The sequence below is a fragment of the Dendrobates tinctorius genome, unplaced genomic scaffold (assembly GCF_039654945.1).
Source record: "Dendrobates tinctorius isolate UK_male_01 unplaced genomic scaffold, ASM3965494v1 ptg000105l, whole genome shotgun sequence".
NCBI lineage: Eukaryota > Metazoa > Chordata > Amphibia > Anura > Dendrobatidae > Dendrobates > Dendrobates tinctorius.
In genome coordinates, this window is record NW_027361773.1 from 124850 (window position 1) to 145121 (window position 20272).

Here is a 20272-nt window from a genome sequence, read left to right on the forward strand (position 1 = left end):
CATTTGGCTATGTCCCTTGGAACACAAGTGGAAGCTGAGGCCAGACCTAGCGCAGACGCGGCTACTTCAAAAGCTGACTTCGCAAAAGATTCTATAATGCTGTCATTAGAATCTCTCAAAGATGATCCACCAGAAATCGGAAGGACCGTGTTGAGATAGTCTAGCTATCGGCGAGTCCACGGAAGGAGAAGCAGACCAGTTGGAGGTGAGCTCCTGAGGAAAAGGATATAACACGCCAAGGCGCTTTCCTCTTAGAAAGCGTCTGGTCGGATTTTCTCTTTCCCTGGCGAGAAGCTTCTCGAACTCAGAATGAAGGAGCGAAGACCTTGGAAGGTGGTTTAGACTGTCTGAATGAAACCGCCTGATCTGCGGGTTCCGCAGAAGTCTTTGATGCCAAATGTCTGGTTGATTGCTCCAATGAGGCTCTGAACCATATCCCTCATGTTAGCGATATGGTCCAAATTTAGCTCCAAAACGTCCTCACAGGGCGCATTCGAGAAAGCTTCGCCTGACTCGGGGATGAGGACCGGGACGAAGGAGGTTGTAGGGACGGACTGTGGGGCGAGATGGAACAGGAAGAGGAATTAGACCGGGCCCCTGTCTGGATCTTTTGCGGCTAAAGTTGCAAGGTTCCGACGGAGCTTCCTGTGGAAGTCTACAGGGACAACTTATTAAGCACGGACACCAGGGTCTGAGACACCCTGATGAAATCTGTCACAGATTGTGACAGAGGAAGCCCACCCTGGGATAGGGGCCATGCTCTCACGTGGGTCAACTGGGGGCTCCTGGACAGTGGGAGAGGACCACAGTGGAGGAAGATGGCTTAGAATTAGACATGATGAACAATCCCACTAAGCGCTGCCAGAAGGATAGGAGACAGGAGAGCAGAGGAGGGTGTCAATCTGCAGTGCAGAGCTACTCACAGCAGATGTCCTGTAGGAGACTTCCCGGCTGTAGAGAAGGGGAGGCAGGTCCCATAGATGGATTCGGCTCCCCTGTACACCAGCCGGAAAATGGCGTCTGCCAGGAGACACAGGGCAGAACGTGCGCGCTGTGAGGGGAGAGGGCGGCCAGAAACCGGGAAGTCCACTCTCAGCTTTACGCGGGGCCAGCAGCAATATGGCGGCAGCTCCAGCCCACAGTGGAGGCTGAGGGTAGTGGGCGGAGCCTGACGCCACACAGGAAGAGACACAGGCTTTTTGCCCGCCTGGAGCAGAGAGGAAGGGGGCGGAGTCAGCGCTGTAACTAGATTACAGCCGGCGGCCGCCAGAGCGGGAGGGGGGCCTGCGGATGTTATAAAACAGCACCAAACGGGTCCGCACAGTGGCGCCATGACGCCGCTTAGACAGGCTGCAAGGGGCACAAAGAACAGGGAGCCTCTGTGTGCCAAAACACCCTCTCTTCCCCAAAGGTTCTGCAAAGCAGTGCTGAGGCCCCCCAAACCAGCCGCAAGGTATGAACTGCGCTAGCCGCTTGAATAAAGGAGTTTTTTTTTTTTTTCTTTCTTCTCCCGTTTTCTTCCCCTCTTCAGCACCTGGGGAGAAAAGAGGGAAAGTACCTCCCCAATCACAAAAATCTGACGTCCGGAATCCATGTTGCGGGACGTCCGTGTCTCCTCGACCGACAGGCTCTGGTGGGCGAGTGGGTCGGAGACAGAGGCAGGACTGGGTATTCTTTCTCTTGCGGATCACCTAAACACGCTTCTGTGTTAGGGATTTTGGGGTCCTGACGAACAGACATGAGGATACGGGGTGGCAGTACACGCCGTACTCATAGTCTCTGCGTCGGAGTACAGTTGTGACCGTTCACACTGTATCCCTCCAGTACCTGAAAAGGAACGACGCACATTAGGTAGATATGGGTCTCAAGAGAAACCCACGTCCACCTCCTACTGACACTAAGCTAAACTGATTAATTTACTGCAGTCGGTGGGGTGTATACTGCGGAGGAGGAGCTAACTTTTTTATGTGCATAGTGTCAGCGCCTCCTAGTGGCAGCAGCATACATCCATGGTTCCTGTGACCCCCCAATGAAGCGATTGAGAAACATCTATTTAACATATTTTTAATAACATTTATTTTTTAGTCTCCGTGTGGGAATTAAAGCAGTGATCATTTGATCGCTTATACTATACTAGATGAAGAGCCTGGCGTTGCCCGAGCATAGTAACTAACAGTGGTTAGTTATAACAAATTATATGGGCATTATAATTATAACAAATTATAATTATAATGTCCATATACTCATCATACATATCCTCCATTCCATAGTACCGTGCCCATATACCCATAAGGCTATGTGCACACGCTGCGGTTTTTGCTGCGGATCTGCAGCAGTTCTGCAGTGTACAGTACCATGTAAGCCTATGGGATTTACAATCCGCTGTGCATATGCTGCGGTTTTTTCACTGCGGAAAAGCTGCGGTTTTGAATCCGAATTGACATGTCGCAGATTGTGAAAAACTGATGCGACAGAAGTTTTTTCGCCGGATCCGTAAAAAAACACGGATCCGTCGCATCTGTTTCTGCATCCTTTTCTTGACGGATCCGTTTTTAAAAACGCCCACAGAGATAGATAGCTATGGAATAAATAGATATGGGATAGATATCTATGGATATATCTATGTATTCTATCTTTTAATATTTCTATGGATATAGATAGATAAATAAAAGCAAGGCCAATGTTTATTAGTGAACAATTTTACTTAGAAAAAAAAAAAAGTGAAAAAAAAAAAATGGCGTGGGCTCCCGCACAATTTTCTGCGCCAGAGGGGGAAAGCCGACGGCCGGGGGCCAATATTTGTAGCCTGGGAAGGGGGTAATACCCATGGCCCCTTCCCAGGCTATGAATATCAGCCCACAGCTGTCTGCATAGCCTTTACTGGCTATTAAAATAGGGGGATCCCAAAAAAATGACGTGGGGTCCTCCTATATTTTATAGCCAGAAAGGTTACGCAGACAGTTGCGGGCTAATATCCATAGCCTAGGAAGGGACCATGGATATTGCCACCCCGGCTACAAATACCAGCCCGCAGCCGCCCCAGAAATGGCGCATCTCTAAGATGCGCCAATTCTGGCACTTAGCCCCTCTCTCCCACTGCTGTGTAGCGGTGGCATATGGGGTAATAAGGGGTTAATGTCACCTTGCTAAGGTGACATTAAGCCCGGTTAATAATGGAGAGGCGTCAATAAGACGTCTATCCATTATTAATCTTATATTAATATAGGGTTAAAAAAAACCACACATAAGAATAAAGTATTTTACTGAAATAAAACACAACAAATTTTTTCATAATTTTTATTACACGCCTATCCAGTCGAAGCCCTCGATCACCTGCAAAAAAAAAATAATAAAGCAAACCAACAATATTACTCCCTGTCCGACGCAATCCCATTAATAACCATTGTCCCACGACGATCTCCCCTACAGAGCTGTCACATCAGCAGATGTGACCTCTCTATAAGCCTCCGATAACACACTGACCGGAGATACACTGCTGGAGGGTTGTCATTGGAGATAAGCCTCTCGCTTTACTGCACTACAGCGTGAGAAAATTCTCACGCTGTAGTGTCGCAAAGTGATAGGTGAACTCAGGTGACCTGTCGGCAGAGTGATACAATGTGGAGGATTATCTCCATCATTGTATCACCGGAGCCCCTGGAGAGCGGTCGCATCAGATGTGCAAGCTGTTTTTTGGTATGCACTTATTCAGACTAGTTCTAGATGTGCCGTCAGTTTTTTCTGTCATTTGTATGTTAGCTTTCTGATTGAGCACTCCACCCTTCATCAAGCTGTGATTTTAATTACATCCACTCACATTTTGGTTCCTATCTTCCTATAAATACAGGCTTTACCATGTTATTAGCCAGAGGTTAGTTCACACTAGGCAGTTAGTATAGGGACCTGTTCAATGAGATCACCTTGACGGTGGTGAATGGGCTCACATCTTTTGGCCAAATTTTGTGCTAAGTATCTCATATGTTTTTTCTAGATTACAAAAGCCATTATGCTATTCGTATTTCACATATTTCATATTTGATATGCCTTGATGCAATTGCGTGCAACCATTTTCTTATTTGATATGTAAGCTGTTCTTTGGTATGCATTTATTCAGACTAGTTCTAGATGTGCCGTCAGTTTTTTCTGTCAGCTCTCCACGGGAGATAGTCGTGGGACAATCGTATTAATTGAATTACGTCGGACACAGGGAGTATATTGTAGGTTTATCATTTTTTTTTTTTTTTTCCAGGTGACCAAGGGCTTCGGGGATTAGTAGAATATGGTATGAACTATATATGTGTGTGTATATGTCTTTTTTTTTTTTTATTTTACATTCAACACATTAGCCGGATGATGGGACTACTACTGTCCCATCATTGGCTAATGTGTCAATCACTGTCAGTGTAGCAGGCATAGCCCGGTGGGACTTGTGGTCCCATCAGACGATGCCTGCCCACACACACACACACACACAGGCCCCGCACAGACCCCCCCCACACATGCACACACGCATAGCCCGCACATACCATACAGGCACACAGTGTCTGCGCATGCGCAGAAGAAAAAAAAAAAAAAAAAAATCGGAATCCGTCGCCGGATTCCGTCATTTGTCGAACAGAAACGGATCCATCGCCCATAGGTTTCCATTCTAGCAAAAATCGGACAGCGATGGGTCCGTCGCTGTCTGATTTTTCAATGTAGGCAAAACAACTTTTTTTTAATCAAATAGATTTTTATTGAGAAAAGCATACTAGGATACATATTTTCCGAAAGGCAAAAAACATTCCTATGGCCATTGTCTCCGGCCGACGGACAAAGAATTTCCGACGGACCCGTCGAATGACGGATGAAACGTGTGGCCATCCGTCGCAATCCGTCGCTAATACAATACTATGAGAAAAAAAAACCGGATCCAGCGGCATCAGTCGCCGGATCCGTTTTTTTCAAAGTTCGACGGATTGTGACTGATGGCAAAAAACTGATATGTGAAAGGGGCTTCGTATTGCAGTGTATAACATAAATCTCCTGAGAATGCTCCCAGTGTCTGTTATTGTATGTAGAGATAAAGTCAAATGGATAGTACAACAGCAGCTCGTCCTGACTTCTTGGGCAGAGCTGCTGATCTCACCGATTGGCTGCAGTGCTGGCAATGTCACTTTAGCGCTGCAGACAATAACATGCAATGAGAGCAGCAGCAGAGACTCAGTGCTGGACCCGAGGAAGGTGCTCAAAATAGTGTTGTTTTTTTTGGTTTTTTTTTAACAAATTACGGTACTCCAGTGGACAGTTTTTAGTAATACAATTAATCCATAAAATTTTTAGCACTATAGATTCACCTACCTATACGAAAGGCTCTATTCACAGCATATGACAACATTCAGCATACACTTCTCTGGACCAGTTGTATCTCAAGAGTGTACCTGTGTCAGGTATACAAGTGCATACAGCTGTCCATACACAGACCCTTACTATTTGTCTTAGATTAGCATGGCAAGTATAATAAAATGTGAACTCACCGGATAATTTTGTACATTCCAGGATTAGTAAAGAAGGGCTCATCGAGCTCATTATGACCCCACTGCCGATAGCACAATAAATCCACGATCACGTCCTTTCTAAAAAGTCTTTGATATTCCACTGCTAATTGTGTTGCTCGCACAACTTCTTCTGGACAATCTCCATTCACATGAATTACTGCACAACCAACAATTTTACCTACATTCCAAGAAATCAGGAAATTATTACTTTATACCACATTCTGGACTCTGGAAGCATACAGAATACATATGCATTTTTCATGTCCTGGTGAAACATGGTTTTACTGACACTCTTGCAAGATTTGGATGTTGAATAAACATTGCGAAGTCACGTAGGGTGTAGTCAGTGGATTTGCCAGCCATATTCAATAAGATTAGAAGCAAAGGTTGTACCAGTCCACTGACATGGACCAGCAAATCTCATTAATGTTCATTCAATAAGTGTACATTTTGATTTAGAAAGATTTAATCAAAAGGCAAAATCTATCTTAAAGGGTTGGACACTTACCGACATCACTGCTATACAATGATGATCTACCACGATCAGAAGGAGTAGTATATCCTAATTGATTGTTTACAATTAAATGAATGCTTCCTCCTATTCGGTAATGAGGAAGGTTTGAAAGTGTAAACGTTTCAGGTACAATGCCTTGACCAGAAAAAGAAGCATCACCATGAACCTAATAAAGAAGAAAATGAATAGTGTAGCCAATGTACTTACAAAGGAATCCATTTCTAAAACCAAAGACAAATGAATAACATATCAAGAAGCATGCTAACTACCTGCCTGAGCTGCCCTGCGATAATCTATCCCTGCACGACCGCTCCTGCCAGCGATTCTACTGCTTCTCGCGACGTCATGACCACTGAGCTGATGATGTCTCTTCCACTCTGCTCTACCTAGGGCCCTCACTGACAAATTAATGAGGACAGCTGTACTGGCTGTCATTGAACATGACATTGGCAGTGTCACCCTGTTGATAGAGCACAGCGGAAAAGAAGAAACTGCTCGGTCAACATATCACAAAAAGCAGGAGCTACATTGTCAGCAATGGTCAGTGACCGCCTTGGACCAGGAGATATCATTGCAATGCAGCATAATCAGGTACTTAGAAACTACCTGCCAATAAGAGCTTAGATGCATTTGAACAAAAATGTCCCAGATAACCCCTTTAACTACAGGTACTGGAAAAATAACACTTCAAGAGCTCTTTATGTGAGCTTTTTGTTATTTAGGCATGTGTAAAAGATTACAGTCGGGGGTGGGGGGTTAGTTACTCTGAACCCACCACGCTGTTCGTTTTTTGTCACGAACAGCACTCTGCTGCACACTATTGTCAGGACAATTATACAATTGACCAACAATCAACAAAGGAGGCCGCAAGCTGTTTTGACTAAGGCCGGTTATTGGAGAACTAACAGTGAGCTTTTAGTATATACACGTCCGATTCCAAAGCATGGACTATATATACCCTAGTATGGTCATTGCTAACTCCACAAAAATCCAAGAAAGATTATTAGTTGCCACCACCAATTGTCTATAGGCCGAATAGAGGCCTGGTTTCAGGTAGTGTATGGATTTCATGAGTGTGGTTTACAGAACAAAAGGAACAGGAGTATTGCATTTTATATTTAATCCAGGACGATATAAAGTGTTTATAAAAAAATATACAAAAGATTTTACAAAGGGGACAAAACAATACAGCTTATACAATTACATAAAATAAACAGGATTAACAAAAGGAACTAACACTGGTCACCGAGACGGCTCAGCTTAGCGGATGGAAGCAATCCGATTGAAAAAGTCTGGTTAACGTGGATCAAGTATACACAAATATGCATCTTCCTTTGCATTGAACAAAGATCATAATTTGCCTTGTCTTTTCATTAGCACTTAAGTTACACCAATACATTTCCATTAGACGACTCATAGCAGGGCTGTTCATGGGATGTGGCTTCCATTTCAGAAAATGATGATATTCCCAATATCTTCACTCCTGACGATCACAGGCATTTGATACTGCCATCATATTTTTTATGAGGATTTTAACTTTTGTTAGGAAACATGGCATGGCTGTTCTCAGTCATTTTCAGTGATTTGGCCACTAATGATTTGAAGCTTATGGACATGCCTGATAGTTATGAAAAAAAAAAAATGCATATTCTTCCCCTATTAGTCAAATACATAGATAATGCCTCAAAATCTGGAAATCGCAGGCAGTAGAAACACACAATTAATGAAATAACTGCTCACTAATACACATGATAGCCATGTTAAATTACTGACATAATAGAACAGTCATTACCTACAGTCCAGAGAATCAAAAAAAACTATCACAATGCCAGCAAAAGTGCAATAAATAATAGTACCTGAATGTGCGCTCAAATCTGCCTCTGCGACCCCACGCCCCCGGAAGAACAGGCGAAACGCGCGTCGGGGTGGGTCGCAGTGGCAGATTTTTTTTTTTTTATCATAAAGGTTTTTATTGAGTTTTCAGAAAAAATACAAACTTCTCATACAAAAACATAAAGAACAGGAGCAATGAGTAGCAAGAGGTGGAATAACCTCGAGCCATTATTAGAATATCAATCTGGGACATTAAATACCCCTTCCAACAACAACTTGAACATAGAAGCGGGGAGAGGGGGGGGGAGGGGGAAGGGGAAGCAGCTCTACATGCATGGCATTCTTAGGCACAATCAATTTATTTATGGTGTAGGTATCTGTATCTGGGGGAGGGCCGTTGCATAAAGGGAAGTGGCCCACGGATGCCATTGTTTAAGTCTCACCGTTCTCTTCTCTAGATTGGGGGTCAAGTTGGTTTCGTATAGCCAGTGTAGGTTGGTCCTCTCAATTAGTTCTGTTTTTGTAGGGGGGCTCACCGACCTCCACTTGTATGCCACACAGTACCTGCCGGCTATGAGAATGTGAGAAATGATATTTTTTAAAAGATCCGGGATCCCATCTAGGCCAATGTGTAGCACCGCTAAGGTTGGGTTTGGGGAAAGACGGAGACTAGTAACCTCATGGATTAGATTGAACACCTCCTGCCAGAAGTTAGATAACTTAGGGCAAAACCACCACATATGACACAAGGTGCCCCTGTGGTTGCATCCCCTCCTGCACAAAGGTGACATATGTGGGGAAAAAGAAGCCAGTTTAGTAGGGGAGTTGTACCACCGCAGATGAACCTTTTTTAATTGCTCTATGTGATTGAGACATGAAGAGAATTTGTGGATCCATTTTGAGGCCGCGAACCATTCTTGCGACGGAAGCTGAGAGGCTAGATCTTTTTCCCATTTGAGCATATACGGCAATTGTTTGTCCGGTTCCGGGGAGTTTAGCAGGTTATGGATGTATGAAAGGCCTTTGATTTTGCTATTTTGAAAGAATTTTTTAATTGCGGCGTGGTCGGCTGTTGTGGGAACCGGTAGGTGAGGAGCGGACTGAAGGAAGTGACGTATTTGAAAAAACTGGAATAAACTGTGTCGGGGGAGGTTAAATTTAACACACATTTCTGAGTACGGGAGTAGGACGCCTTCTCTATAGAGATCTGCTAGGGTAATTGGACCTCCACGTGTCCAGGCGGCAAGATTCAAATTCGGAATGAAGGCTTCCAGCGATCTAAGGGGAAGGCTGGGACCTAGAGCCTGTGACACTGGCTTGCTCCATAAGGACCAAGCTTTCTTTAGAGCTGCTGTGGTGGGTAGAAGATCGCCGGGGGGCGAAGGGGTTAGGAGCAGGGAGTCTATGAATTGTTTAGGGGAGTGGGCCTGTGCCCAGGTGTACTCAATCTGTAACCATCTCAAGTCTGAATCATTCTTCCACCAATCTCGAGCCGGTTCCAGGATAGCAGCTCTGTGATATGTTAGAATATTAGGAATACCCATTCCTCCACCACTGAACGGGGCATGCATACATCTCAGGGCTATTCTAGGTTTTTTCCCAGCCCATATAAATTTACTCATTAGGGAATGAATTTTGGTGAGACACCATTGCGGAATTGTTAGGGGCAGGCACCGAAGTAAGTAGATAATTTTTGGGAGACAGATCATTTTAAAAGTCTGCATTCTCGCCACCCAAGAGAGCGGGAGAAGAGAAAGGCGAGTAAGTTCTTTATCCAATGAGGTGTGCAGGGTCAGCAGATTTTTCCGGATCACGGAGTGTAGCGGGGCCAGTATAATACCCAGGTAGGGGATTCCCTCGTCTTCCCATTTGAAAGGGTAAAGATGAGAAAGAGTGGCTCTGGTAGAGGCTGGCAAGAAGAGCGGAAAAATTAAGGACTTGGTAATATTAAGCTTGTAATACGAGACTTGAGCGAAGGAGGACAGGATCTCCATTACGTGTTGTAGGGACACCTCTACATTAGTGCAAGATAAAATCACGTCATCTGCATATAGACTGACCACATGATTTATACTCCCCACTCGAATCCCCGAGATCCGAGGGCATTCACGGATAGTCTGCGCCAGAGGCTCTATAGCAAGGGCATAGATGATAGGGGAGAGCGGACACCCCTGGCGTGTCCCTTTGGTTAATTCAAAACTCCGAGATATAAATCCGGATGCCAGAACTTTGGAGTTAGGGTTAGAGTACAGCGCCATTATGGCATTAAGTATGGGGCCTTTGAAACCAAACTTGGCCAGAACAGATTTCAGATATCCCCAGTGCACCCTGTCGAACGCCTTTCTCTGCGTCCAGGGACAGGAATACACTGGGGATTTTCCTCCCCTCAGCCACCGCAATCAGATCCAGCATACGTCTCGTCCCATCTTTCGCCTGCCTCCCCGCCACAAACCCCACTTGATCCGGGGAAATCAGTGATGGAAGAACTTTATGTATTCTAGCTGAGATTATTTTGGCGTACAATTTTAAGTCGCAGTTTAGGAGGGATATTGGCCTGAAGTTTCCTGGTGAAATAGGGGGTTTTCCTGGTTTTGGCAGGGTAGTTATAATGGCCTCTAGATTATTTGGTGAAATATCTGCTGTGGCTCGCCAAGAGGAGAAAAGTCTCAGGAGGAAAGGAGACAGGGTTTCAGTGAATTGCCTATAATAGGAGTTAGTGAGGCCGTCTGGGCCTGGAGCTGAATTTCTTTTGGCTGTGGTCACCGCCTGGCGAACCTCTTCCAGAGAAAAAGGAGAATTTAGTTGCTCCAGCTGTACTGCAGATAACCGAGGAAGATTAATATTGTTTAAGAAGGAATTAATTGCCGTTTGGGTAGGCTTTGGGGCAGTGGGGTCATTTTTAAGGTTGTAGAGAGACTGGTAAAAGTCAGCGAATGCGTTGGCTATTTCCGTTGGGTTGCGTATTGTGGCATTAGAACCCGTCACGAGGTATTCAATTTTATTTTGCATTTCTCGTTTTTTAACCCTCCTGGCTAGTAAGGCACCCGCCCTGTCACCCATTACATAGTACCGCTGTTTGAGGGATCTTAAGTTTTTCTCATAGTCTGCCATCAACACCTGGCGGAGCTGTGTTCTTAGTTTCCTGAGTTCGTCAGATGTCGACAAGTTTGGGGCAGATTTATTGTGGGCTTCCAAAAGTACTATGTGGGACAGTAGAGCTTTGTAAGTTGCCTGACGCCTCCTTTTCTCCCTAGTGGCAATTTTGATGAATGACCCCCTAATATAGGCCTTGTGTGCAGACCAAAGCGTTTCCTCTGTCACCTCCTTGTTATCATTAAAGTTAAAAAACTCTGCGAGGTCGGCCTGCAACTCCTCAGAGATTTGTCTACAGGCTAGGAGGGAGTCATTCATGCGCCACCGGGTAAAAACAGGCGCGCGGTTTTGCTCCTGAACTGTCAGGTATATGGGGGCGTGGTCCGACCAAGCTATAAGTCCAATTTTTGAATCTGAGCAATCCATAATAAGTGAGCTATCAACCAGAAAGTAGTCCAATCTGCTGTAAGAGGTGAACCGAGGAGAGAAGAATGTGTAGTCCCTCTCATTTGCATGTTGGTATCTCCATATATCATGGAGATGCCTTTCTGAAATTCTTGTGCTCATCTCCTTCCTCCTCACAGCAGTATTGGAGCAATCCAGAGTGCTGGACATTACCATGTTAAAATCCCCGCAGATTATTTGCTTACCCTCTTTAACGGATGAAAGCTTGGAAAGAAACCTCCGCAAAAAGCTGATCTGACCAGAGTTGGGGGCGTAAACGGTTGCAATAGTATACTTAGATGCATTTATGGAGCAATTAATAATGGCGTATCTACCGTCAGGGTCTAAATGTTGTGCATGTAGTGTGAACGCAACAGTATTTTTTACACAAATGAATACTCCAGCCTTTTTTTTTTTCCCACAAGCCAGCAGTATGAAAGGAAATTTAGCATTATTTAACCTGTGCGAGTCCCCTTGGAGGAGATGAGACTCCTGACCACATATTACATCACATTTGGATTTAACCACTTCCCGCCAAAACATGGATCTCTTGGCTGGCGAGTTCAGACCCCTAACATTTATAGACATACAGTTCAGTACCATTGTACATGAAAAAAAAGTCTCTTGCCTAGAGCTGCAGGGGGAAAAGGAAGGTTAGGCAGGAAAGAGATAACACTAACAATATTGACATCACTAACATTACTGATGGAGGGAGCATCAGTCCACAAAGAAAAAAGCCCAAAAAAGGGGCCTGCGGTATGGTGGAAATTTACCGCCATGGGGGTTCAGGATCCGGGTTGAACAGAACCAGCGGACCTTAAAAGTAGCAACTAAGTCTCAGCCGCGACTCAAACATATCACATAACTCACACGACGGACCAATCTTCATTCACTTTATCCTGTTGGGATGATCCTGTAGCTCTTGGAGATCTGGCCGGGAGATTTGCCAAGTTCCATGAGGATAGGAGCTTTGCCAACTGCTGTGGGGAATGGCAGGCGTGGGTATTTCCTGCTCGGAAAAGCAGGATCTTTACAGGGAAACCCCATCTATAGGATATAGCTTCATCCCTGAGAACTTTGGTATAAGGAGCAAATTCCCTCCTTTTTGCCAGGGTTCCTGCAGACAGATCTGGAAAAATGGACAGGTGCCGGAATTGCTCAGACAGAGGGGGTCTCTTTCTCAGGGCTTGCAGCAGGGCTTCTTTGGTCTTGTAAAAGTGCAGGCGAGCTAAAGTGTCCCGAGGGACATCAGCACTGAGGGATTTAGGCTTAGGGACTCTGTGTATTCTGTCCACCAGGAAATCAGTTGCAGTCAGGTCTGGGAGCAGCTCCTGCAGCAAGGAGCCCAGAAAACTCTGCAGCCCCTTGTCTGGTATGGCCTCTGGAATTCCTCTGATTCTTATATTATTTCGGCGGGAACTGTCCTCTAAATCCAAGACCTTGGTATGGAGCTTTTGCACTTGTTCCTCCAGTGCTGCATTGGCATCAATGAGGCTATTGTGTGACTTTGTCAGCTCCCCCATTTTAGATTCAATATGTGCTGTACGGCTGCCTATGGCAGTGATATCTCCCCTCAGCTCAGCCACCATATCTTTCCAATCCTGCTGCAGTGATGAGCGGAGGGCACTGAGCAGTTTCTGCATTGTACCTTTGGTAAGCGGTATATCTGCAGCATCTGTGTCCAAGTCTGGGCCTGCTGTGGATCCCCTCCTGGATGAGCGTGAGGAAGCTGTGGAGGAGGATGCTGCCGCCGTTTTCCCTCGCCCCGTGCTGGAGAAGAAGTCTGTAACTTTCGCCGGGGACGGCTTCTTCTGGGATTTTCCCCTTGGCATGCTACGATCCTGGATACCTCCGCAGCACTCCCCCCCCCCCCCCCGTGTGCAGAGAGATTGGTGCCGCTGGCGAGCCGCAATGAGCCGATTAGGAGGCGAAGTGGCTGGAGCTCAGCAGCTAAGTGACCGGTGCCATTAGCAAGCAGGCCACGCCCCCCCGCAGTGGCAGATTTGAACGCACATTCAGGTATTATTGTTTATTGCACTTTTGCTGGCATTGTGATAGTTTTTTGATTCACTGCGAATGATGTTTATCAGTTTTAATTACTCTATGGCCCAGGCACTACTGCTAGAAAAAGAATGATGCCATTATAGGCATTAATATTACTATGGACTGTAGGTAATGACTGTTCTAGTATGTCAGTGGTAATTTAACATGGCTATCATGTGTATTCGTGAGCAGTTATTTCATTAATTGTGTGTTTCTACTGCCTGCGATTTCCAGATTTTGAGGCATTATCTATGTATTTGACTGATTTTATGTAATGTGGTATTGTAAATAAAATTTTCATATTTTGTTATACATTCCTTGTGCCATTAATTTATTTTTTGGCATTTAGCCATTTACCATATGTTCAATGTAGTTCAATTACCAAAACAAGGTTTAGATTGTAAGCGCTCTCTCTTCTTCTAGAGATTCTGTGAGAGAAGAAGTGGGTGAATGCCCCTTCCTGGAGAAGCTTTAGGGATCTTAATTTTTTACTATGACAGCATTGTTTTTGCTATTGAAAAATTACCGTTCATAGAGGGACCCAACTGGCCTGGAGGGCACATACATCTATAATATTGACTATAACTTTGGATTAGACCAGGGGTGTCCAAACATTTTCTATTGGTGTCTCGCAAGTTAGACCAGGGTGATGTAAAAATCTAAGGCAAAACTACAAATACTGCTCGATTAACATAACATAAAAGATGAAGAAAATAAAAATAAAAACATCTGTGCAGCTCATCGCCACTTTTGTAAAAATTACCTCCTTTAATGTGCCTTAACAACAACTAGAAGGCACCTTACTATTGAGGTCAGAATCACAGTTTGAGAAACACAGGAGTAGACTTGTGTACATAATGATACAAGCAGGACTGAAGCGAAATTCACAAAATAATAAGTTATCTCCTATTCCTGGGACAGGGTATATAGCTTGCTGATCTCACAATTGGGAACCCCAATAATAACTAGACCAAAGCTCTGGAACCCAGGAACAGGGCTCTGCAGAACCCATACCCGAATGGAGCGGCGGTAATACATGCTGGATTTCCACTACATTTACATTTAGAATACGTTCCCATGATGCATCAAAAATGTAGTGTTTTGCAGTTCTAGCAAAGTGTACGGGATTTATAGAAATCTTATGCTCACTGTGCTTCTTTTTAACGCTGCTCAGACTCACCTGCAGAGCGCTTTTCTAATCTGTAGCATGTCAAATTCTTTTGCCGGTACATTGAGTTTTCTGTGCGGATTTTCCCCATAGACTTATATTGATGTGGAAAATCCACAGCAGAAAAATGAACGTGTCTTTACTGCATTTCCGACGCAGACAAGCATTAAAAATGCATGTAATCCTCACCTAAGTGTAGCAGTAAAAGTTTTTTAAAAGTAAAAAAAAAAAAAAACATGAAGTATCAAAAACAAAGCAGTTTTATTTAAAGCATGACATATCAAAAACAGACAAAAACCGCAGCATCAAAAATGTGATAAAGACGTGAAGTAGGGAAAAATAGAATTAGACTTACCGGTAATTCGGTTTCTAGTAACCCACCACAACAGCACACTGGAGAATGTTACCCCTTTCCTAATAGGGACAGAAATTATCAGAGGTTAAATAACCCCTCCTACATCCTTCCCTTAGTGTTATTATAAAAGACCACAGGAGTAGGAATGCTTCAAATAATATTTTATTCTCTTTATCTGAGAAACTGAAAATTAAGCAAAAGGGAAGAATTTACCCTTGCTGTCATGGTGGGTTACTAGAAATCGAATTATCAGTAAGTCTAATTCTCTTTTCTCTAGTAACCCCCCACGACAGCACACCGAAGCAGTACCCAGGAGTAATGTTAGAGGGACTAAAGCCTGGAGGACTTTTCTCCAGACAGCCAAGTCCTCCACAGACATTAGGTCTAGCCTGTAATGCTTGGAAAACATAAGGACCGAAGACCAGGTAGCAGCTCTGCATATCTGCTTGCTGGAAGCAGTCTTTCTCGGCCCAGGAGACAGATGTTGCTCTGGTAGAGTGAGCCGTAAATTTCTCTGGCAGCGGCAGGCCCTGGATGTGCTATACCTCAGAGATTGCTCTCTTGATCCAGTTCGCGATCGTGGATCTGGAAGTCTTCTTCCCCTCATTCTGTTCTCGAAGGTGAATAAACAGGTTTTGGTCCTAGTTTTTTCTGTCTCCTGAAGATAGTGGAGGACCGGTCTACGAACGTCCAGAATGTGGAGCTCGTCTTATTTCTTATTTCCTGGGTCTTGATAGAAGGAGGGAAGAACTATCTCCTGAGACCTGTGGAACTCAGAGACCACATTAGGAAGAAATGACGGGTCCAGTCGCAGAATAAGTCCGCCCTTTAGGATTCTCATAGGGTTCGTTGATCAAGAGAACCTATAACTCACCCACTCTCCTGGCTGTAATTATCGCTACCAGTAAAGCTGCTTTCCAGGAGAATTTGTCTACATCTATAGATGAGAAGGGCTCAAATGGTGGTAGTGTGACCCCTTTTAGAACAACACTGAGGTCCCAGGAAGGTACTAAATTTGCAGCTCTTGAACATAGGCGAGATGCCGCTGTCATAAATTTTCTAGTCCATCGGTGGTCGGCTAACGTCTGGTCAAAGTGAATGAACTTAGAGCTGCCACCTGGACTTTGAGGGTGCTAGGTCTGAGACCCTTTCCTAGTCCTTCTTGCAGAAATTCCAAGATCTGTGCCATGCTGGGTTGGCGCAGGTCAGGCTGTTTGAGTACCGTACATTCCATGAGATAAAAGGTCTTCCATATCTTCTGGTATAGAGAATTTGTTACTGCTTTTCTGTTGTGTCCAAATGACCCTTTCTGACAATCCTCTGGTCTTCAGGATTGAGAAATCAGAAGGCAGGCACTCAGATGTAACTTCCTGGGATCAGGATGGAAGATTGGCCCCTGATGGAGGAGGCTTCTGACCGGGGGTAGTGCTACCGGTCCCTCTACACTCAAGTTGTATAGGGTACCGAACCAGCTTCTTTTAGGTCAGAATGGTGCCACCAGGTTTATCATAACCTTTTCCAATCTTATTTTCTGCAGAACTCTTGGTAGGATTAGTATTGGAGGGAAGGCATACGCCAGTCTGAATCTCCATGGGTGGGCCAACGCATCTACACCTAAGAAAGGATTGGCTGGATTTAGTGAAAAATATTGATCCGGCTTTACGTTCTGCCCACTTGTGAAGAGATCTATCTCTGGGTGGTCCCACCTTATGGTCAGTATCTGACAGACCTCAGGGTCTAGACTCAATTCCCCTGGATGGATTTCTGTTCTTCTCAGAATATCGGCCTCTATGCTTTCTGCACCCTTTATGTGCAGAGCGGACAGAGAGAGATGTTCTTCGGACCACGAGAATATTCTGGCCGAAATCGGCTTCAGGTGCTCATGTCTTGCACTTCCTTGATGACGAAGGTGGGGAACTACTGTCATGTTGTCTGAGTATATCTTAACATGGGTGTCCTGGATTAGGGCTACTGCGGTCCTGAGTACCTCCTCTACTGCCTTCAGTTCCCTAAAGTTTGAGGACTGTTGGCTTATCTCGTCTGACCAGCATCCCTGGAATACTTGTCGGGAGTCCATCACTCCCCATCCTTTCCCGCTGGCATCTACTTTTATAGTGATCGCGGGGGCCTTGTGTCCAGGGGACCCCCCTTGCTCAAATTTTTTTATTTTTAGCCACCATGTCAACAAGGTCTTTATGCGAGGTGGCATCAGGATCTTCTTGTCTAAGGATTCCGGGGATCTGTCCCAGCTTGCCAGAATGTGAGTCTGAAGCGTTCTGGTATGTGCTTGTGCCCATGCTACCATCTGGATGCAAGATGTCATGGATCTGAGAACCGACATAGCCCATCTTAATGACACCACTTTCTTGCTCTGTAGTATCTTTATCTTAACAAGATCTGTTTTTGTTTGGGCAAGAAGGGATGTTTGGCTGTGTGAGTCTAGTAGGACTCCCAAGAATGTCTTTGCTGTTGCGGGAACCATATCTGATTTCTTGAGGTTCACTATCCAGCCTAGAGATGATAAGATTTGGTTCCTTATCTGTAGATGTTTCTGTAGCATGTTGACCTCTGATGTATGCCAAGACCTCTGACATGATCTTTGTGAAGATCTGTGAGGCCGAGGATAGACCGAAAGGGAGGACATTGAACTGATAATGGACTGTGTGTTCTCCACGGGCAATTGCAAACCTCAAGAATTTCCGATAAGGTGGATGGATCGGGATGTGGTAATATGCATCCTGCATGTCTATTGTTGCCATGACAGAAATCCTGCAAGGTACTGTTGACCTGACGGATTCCATCTTGAATCTCCTGTATGTTATGTATCGGTTCAGGGGTTTCAAATTGAAGGGACCCAGGTTTGTTTTTTTATAAATTAGGAACAGGTTTGAATAGTGTCCACCGTTTCTTTCCCTTTCTGGGACAATGAAGACTACCTTTGTGGATAATAGTCCCCTCACTCCCGCTATCAAGGTGGACTGTAGCTCAGGAGAGGAGAGTTGCATTGTTTTTGCGTTCTTTTCCTACTGTGTTGGCGTCATGGCTTATTTTGTCTCTGGGAGTAAGGAAGAAAGATTCCTGCCTTTTCCCCCTTTCGGGTAGCTCTAGCGACCTGATATGCCTTTCGCTTTGTACTGAGGCGTATGTTCCTGTGGAGGGCGAAAGGGACTTTTCCTAGTATTCCTAGACTAGCGCACATCTCAAAGAGTTCGATAACCCTGATGATCTTGCTGCTATTCTTATGGATTCTGCAGAGGCATATGCTAAAAACCCTGTTGCTTTCTGGAGGAGATGTAGAGAAGCCAGGATGTCCTCTCCAGGAGTACCTGTGGACATGTGTTCCTCCAGCTTTTCTATCCAACGGTACATCGATCAAGCCACACAGGTAGATACTGCGTTGGTGTTTAACAAAGATGCCGAGGTTTTCCATGATTTCCTCAGTAGACCATCCAAACTACGTTCCAGAGGGTCCTTCAACTGTGAGGCATCCTCAAACGGTGGTTTGTTTTTTTTTTTGTTTTTTTTTAGCTACTAGAGGAATCTGGACATCGACCTTTGGGATCTCTGACCATCATGCTGCTGTTCCGTCATCCACAGGAAACCTGTCCTTCATTTCCGCTGGAGTTGTCAGCCTCATTTCTGGGGATTCCCACTCCTCTAGCACCAGGTCCCAGATGTTTTTATGAATGGGAAACACCTGATTCTTCCTAGAACGGAGATCCCCAAACATTTCTTCCTGTACAGTCTTGGCACTCTTCTCCCTGTCAACCTCCATGGTCCTCCTTACTGCCCTGAGGAATTCCTATATATTCCCTAGGGAAAAAATAATCTCTCTCCTGTTGGGAGTTCTCTGGGTCCAGGATTAATTCGCCTTCTTCCACAGGTTCGTCTGGGATCGACGTTTCATTGCAAGAATCATCATACCCCTCCTCCTCTAGATTAAAGAGAACCTGTCACCTCGTTTTGCCACTATAAGATGCGGCCACTGCCTTTCAGGGCTTATCTACAGCATTCTGTAATGCTGTAGATAAGCCCCCGTTCCAACCTGAAAGAGAGGAAAAACAAGTTTTATTATACTCACCCGGGGGGAGGTCCGATCCGATGGGTGTCACAGGTCCGGGTCCGGCGCCTCCCATCTTCATGCGATGTCGTCATCCTGCTTGCTTCGTGTCGTGCTCTTGCGCAGGCGTACTGATCTGCCCTGTTGAGGGCAGAGAAAAGTACTGTTGTGAGCAGGCACTGGGCCTCTCAGACCTTTCCCAGCGCCTGCGCACTGCAGTACACCCATCAGACCGGACCGCATCCCAGGTGAGTATAATAAAACGCGATCTTTTTCAGGTAGGACCGGGGGCTTATCTACAGCATTACAGAATGCTGTAGCTAACCCCGAAACGCAGTGGCCGCACCTTATAGCGGCAAAACGAGGTGACAGGGTCCCTTTAAGCTTCCTCTTTTTTGATTCTGGAGGGACACTGGGAGATGGTGAGGACTGGGCAAAGGCAGCCAGGGAGGTTTTTATCTCCTGGTGGATTAGGCCCTTAAATTCTTCCATTAAGGAAGGTTGCTGTTCCTTGATGACCTTCTAAGTGCACTCTTTACATAATGTCTTCCTAGGAGGAGAGGCCAGCTTTTTGGTACAGACTGCATGCACATCTCCGTGAAATCTTGGCTTTGCTTCCTGGTGCAGGTACCTTGTCCCCCTACAAGGGAGAAGGAATAATAAGGTTCTAAAACCTGCACACAGGGAATGGACACCCAATGCCAGAATACTTACTGGGACCGGGAGGGTGCTGGGGATATGCAGAGCGAGAGGAATCTGACATCTCCATGCTACCACCACACAAGGTTGGTCCTACCTTAGATGTCTTTCTTGTCCAGAGCTCCTATATGGGCAAACGGACTTCAGCACCTGTCCTCTGATTAGAGCAGGGTTCCCCAACTCCAGTCCTCAAGGCCCACCAACAGATCATGTTTTCAGGATTTCCTTAGTATTGCTCAGGTGATAATTGCTTCACCTGTGCAATACAAAGGAAATCCTGAAAACATGACCTGTTGGTGGGCCTTGAGGACTGGAGTTGGGGAACCCTGGATTAGAGGACCTCCTCTCCCTCGATGTCCAGGTGTGGGGGGTGGCCAACACCAATCTGCGCTGTAATGTCTGATGCGTTCCATTGTGGAACGCAAGAATCCCTGCATCCGGTATACTGAAGCCGACATGTGACATCACTTCCTGCCGCCAGCCCCAGACCCGGAAGTTCTCGCGTGCGAGCCCAACGCAACACGCT

The 20272-nt window shown here is 45.4% G+C and overlaps 1 protein-coding gene across 4 annotated transcripts in view; it reads right to left on the minus strand.

Moving 5' to 3' along the window:
* The window catches only part of DHTKD1 (dehydrogenase E1 and transketolase domain containing 1), a 124532-nt gene that overhangs the window by 39465 nt on the left and 64795 nt on the right, over positions 1-20272 (minus strand). For all 4 annotated transcript variants that reach the window (XM_073588976.1, XM_073588975.1, XM_073588977.1 and 1 more), the window contains 2 exons: positions 6046-6217; positions 5517-5715 (listed from right to left, as the gene is read on the minus strand). In XM_073588976.1, coding sequence (XP_073445077.1) covers positions 5517-5715; positions 6046-6217 — 371 coding nt within the window. The remainder of the gene's footprint in view (positions 1-5516; positions 5716-6045; positions 6218-20272) is intronic.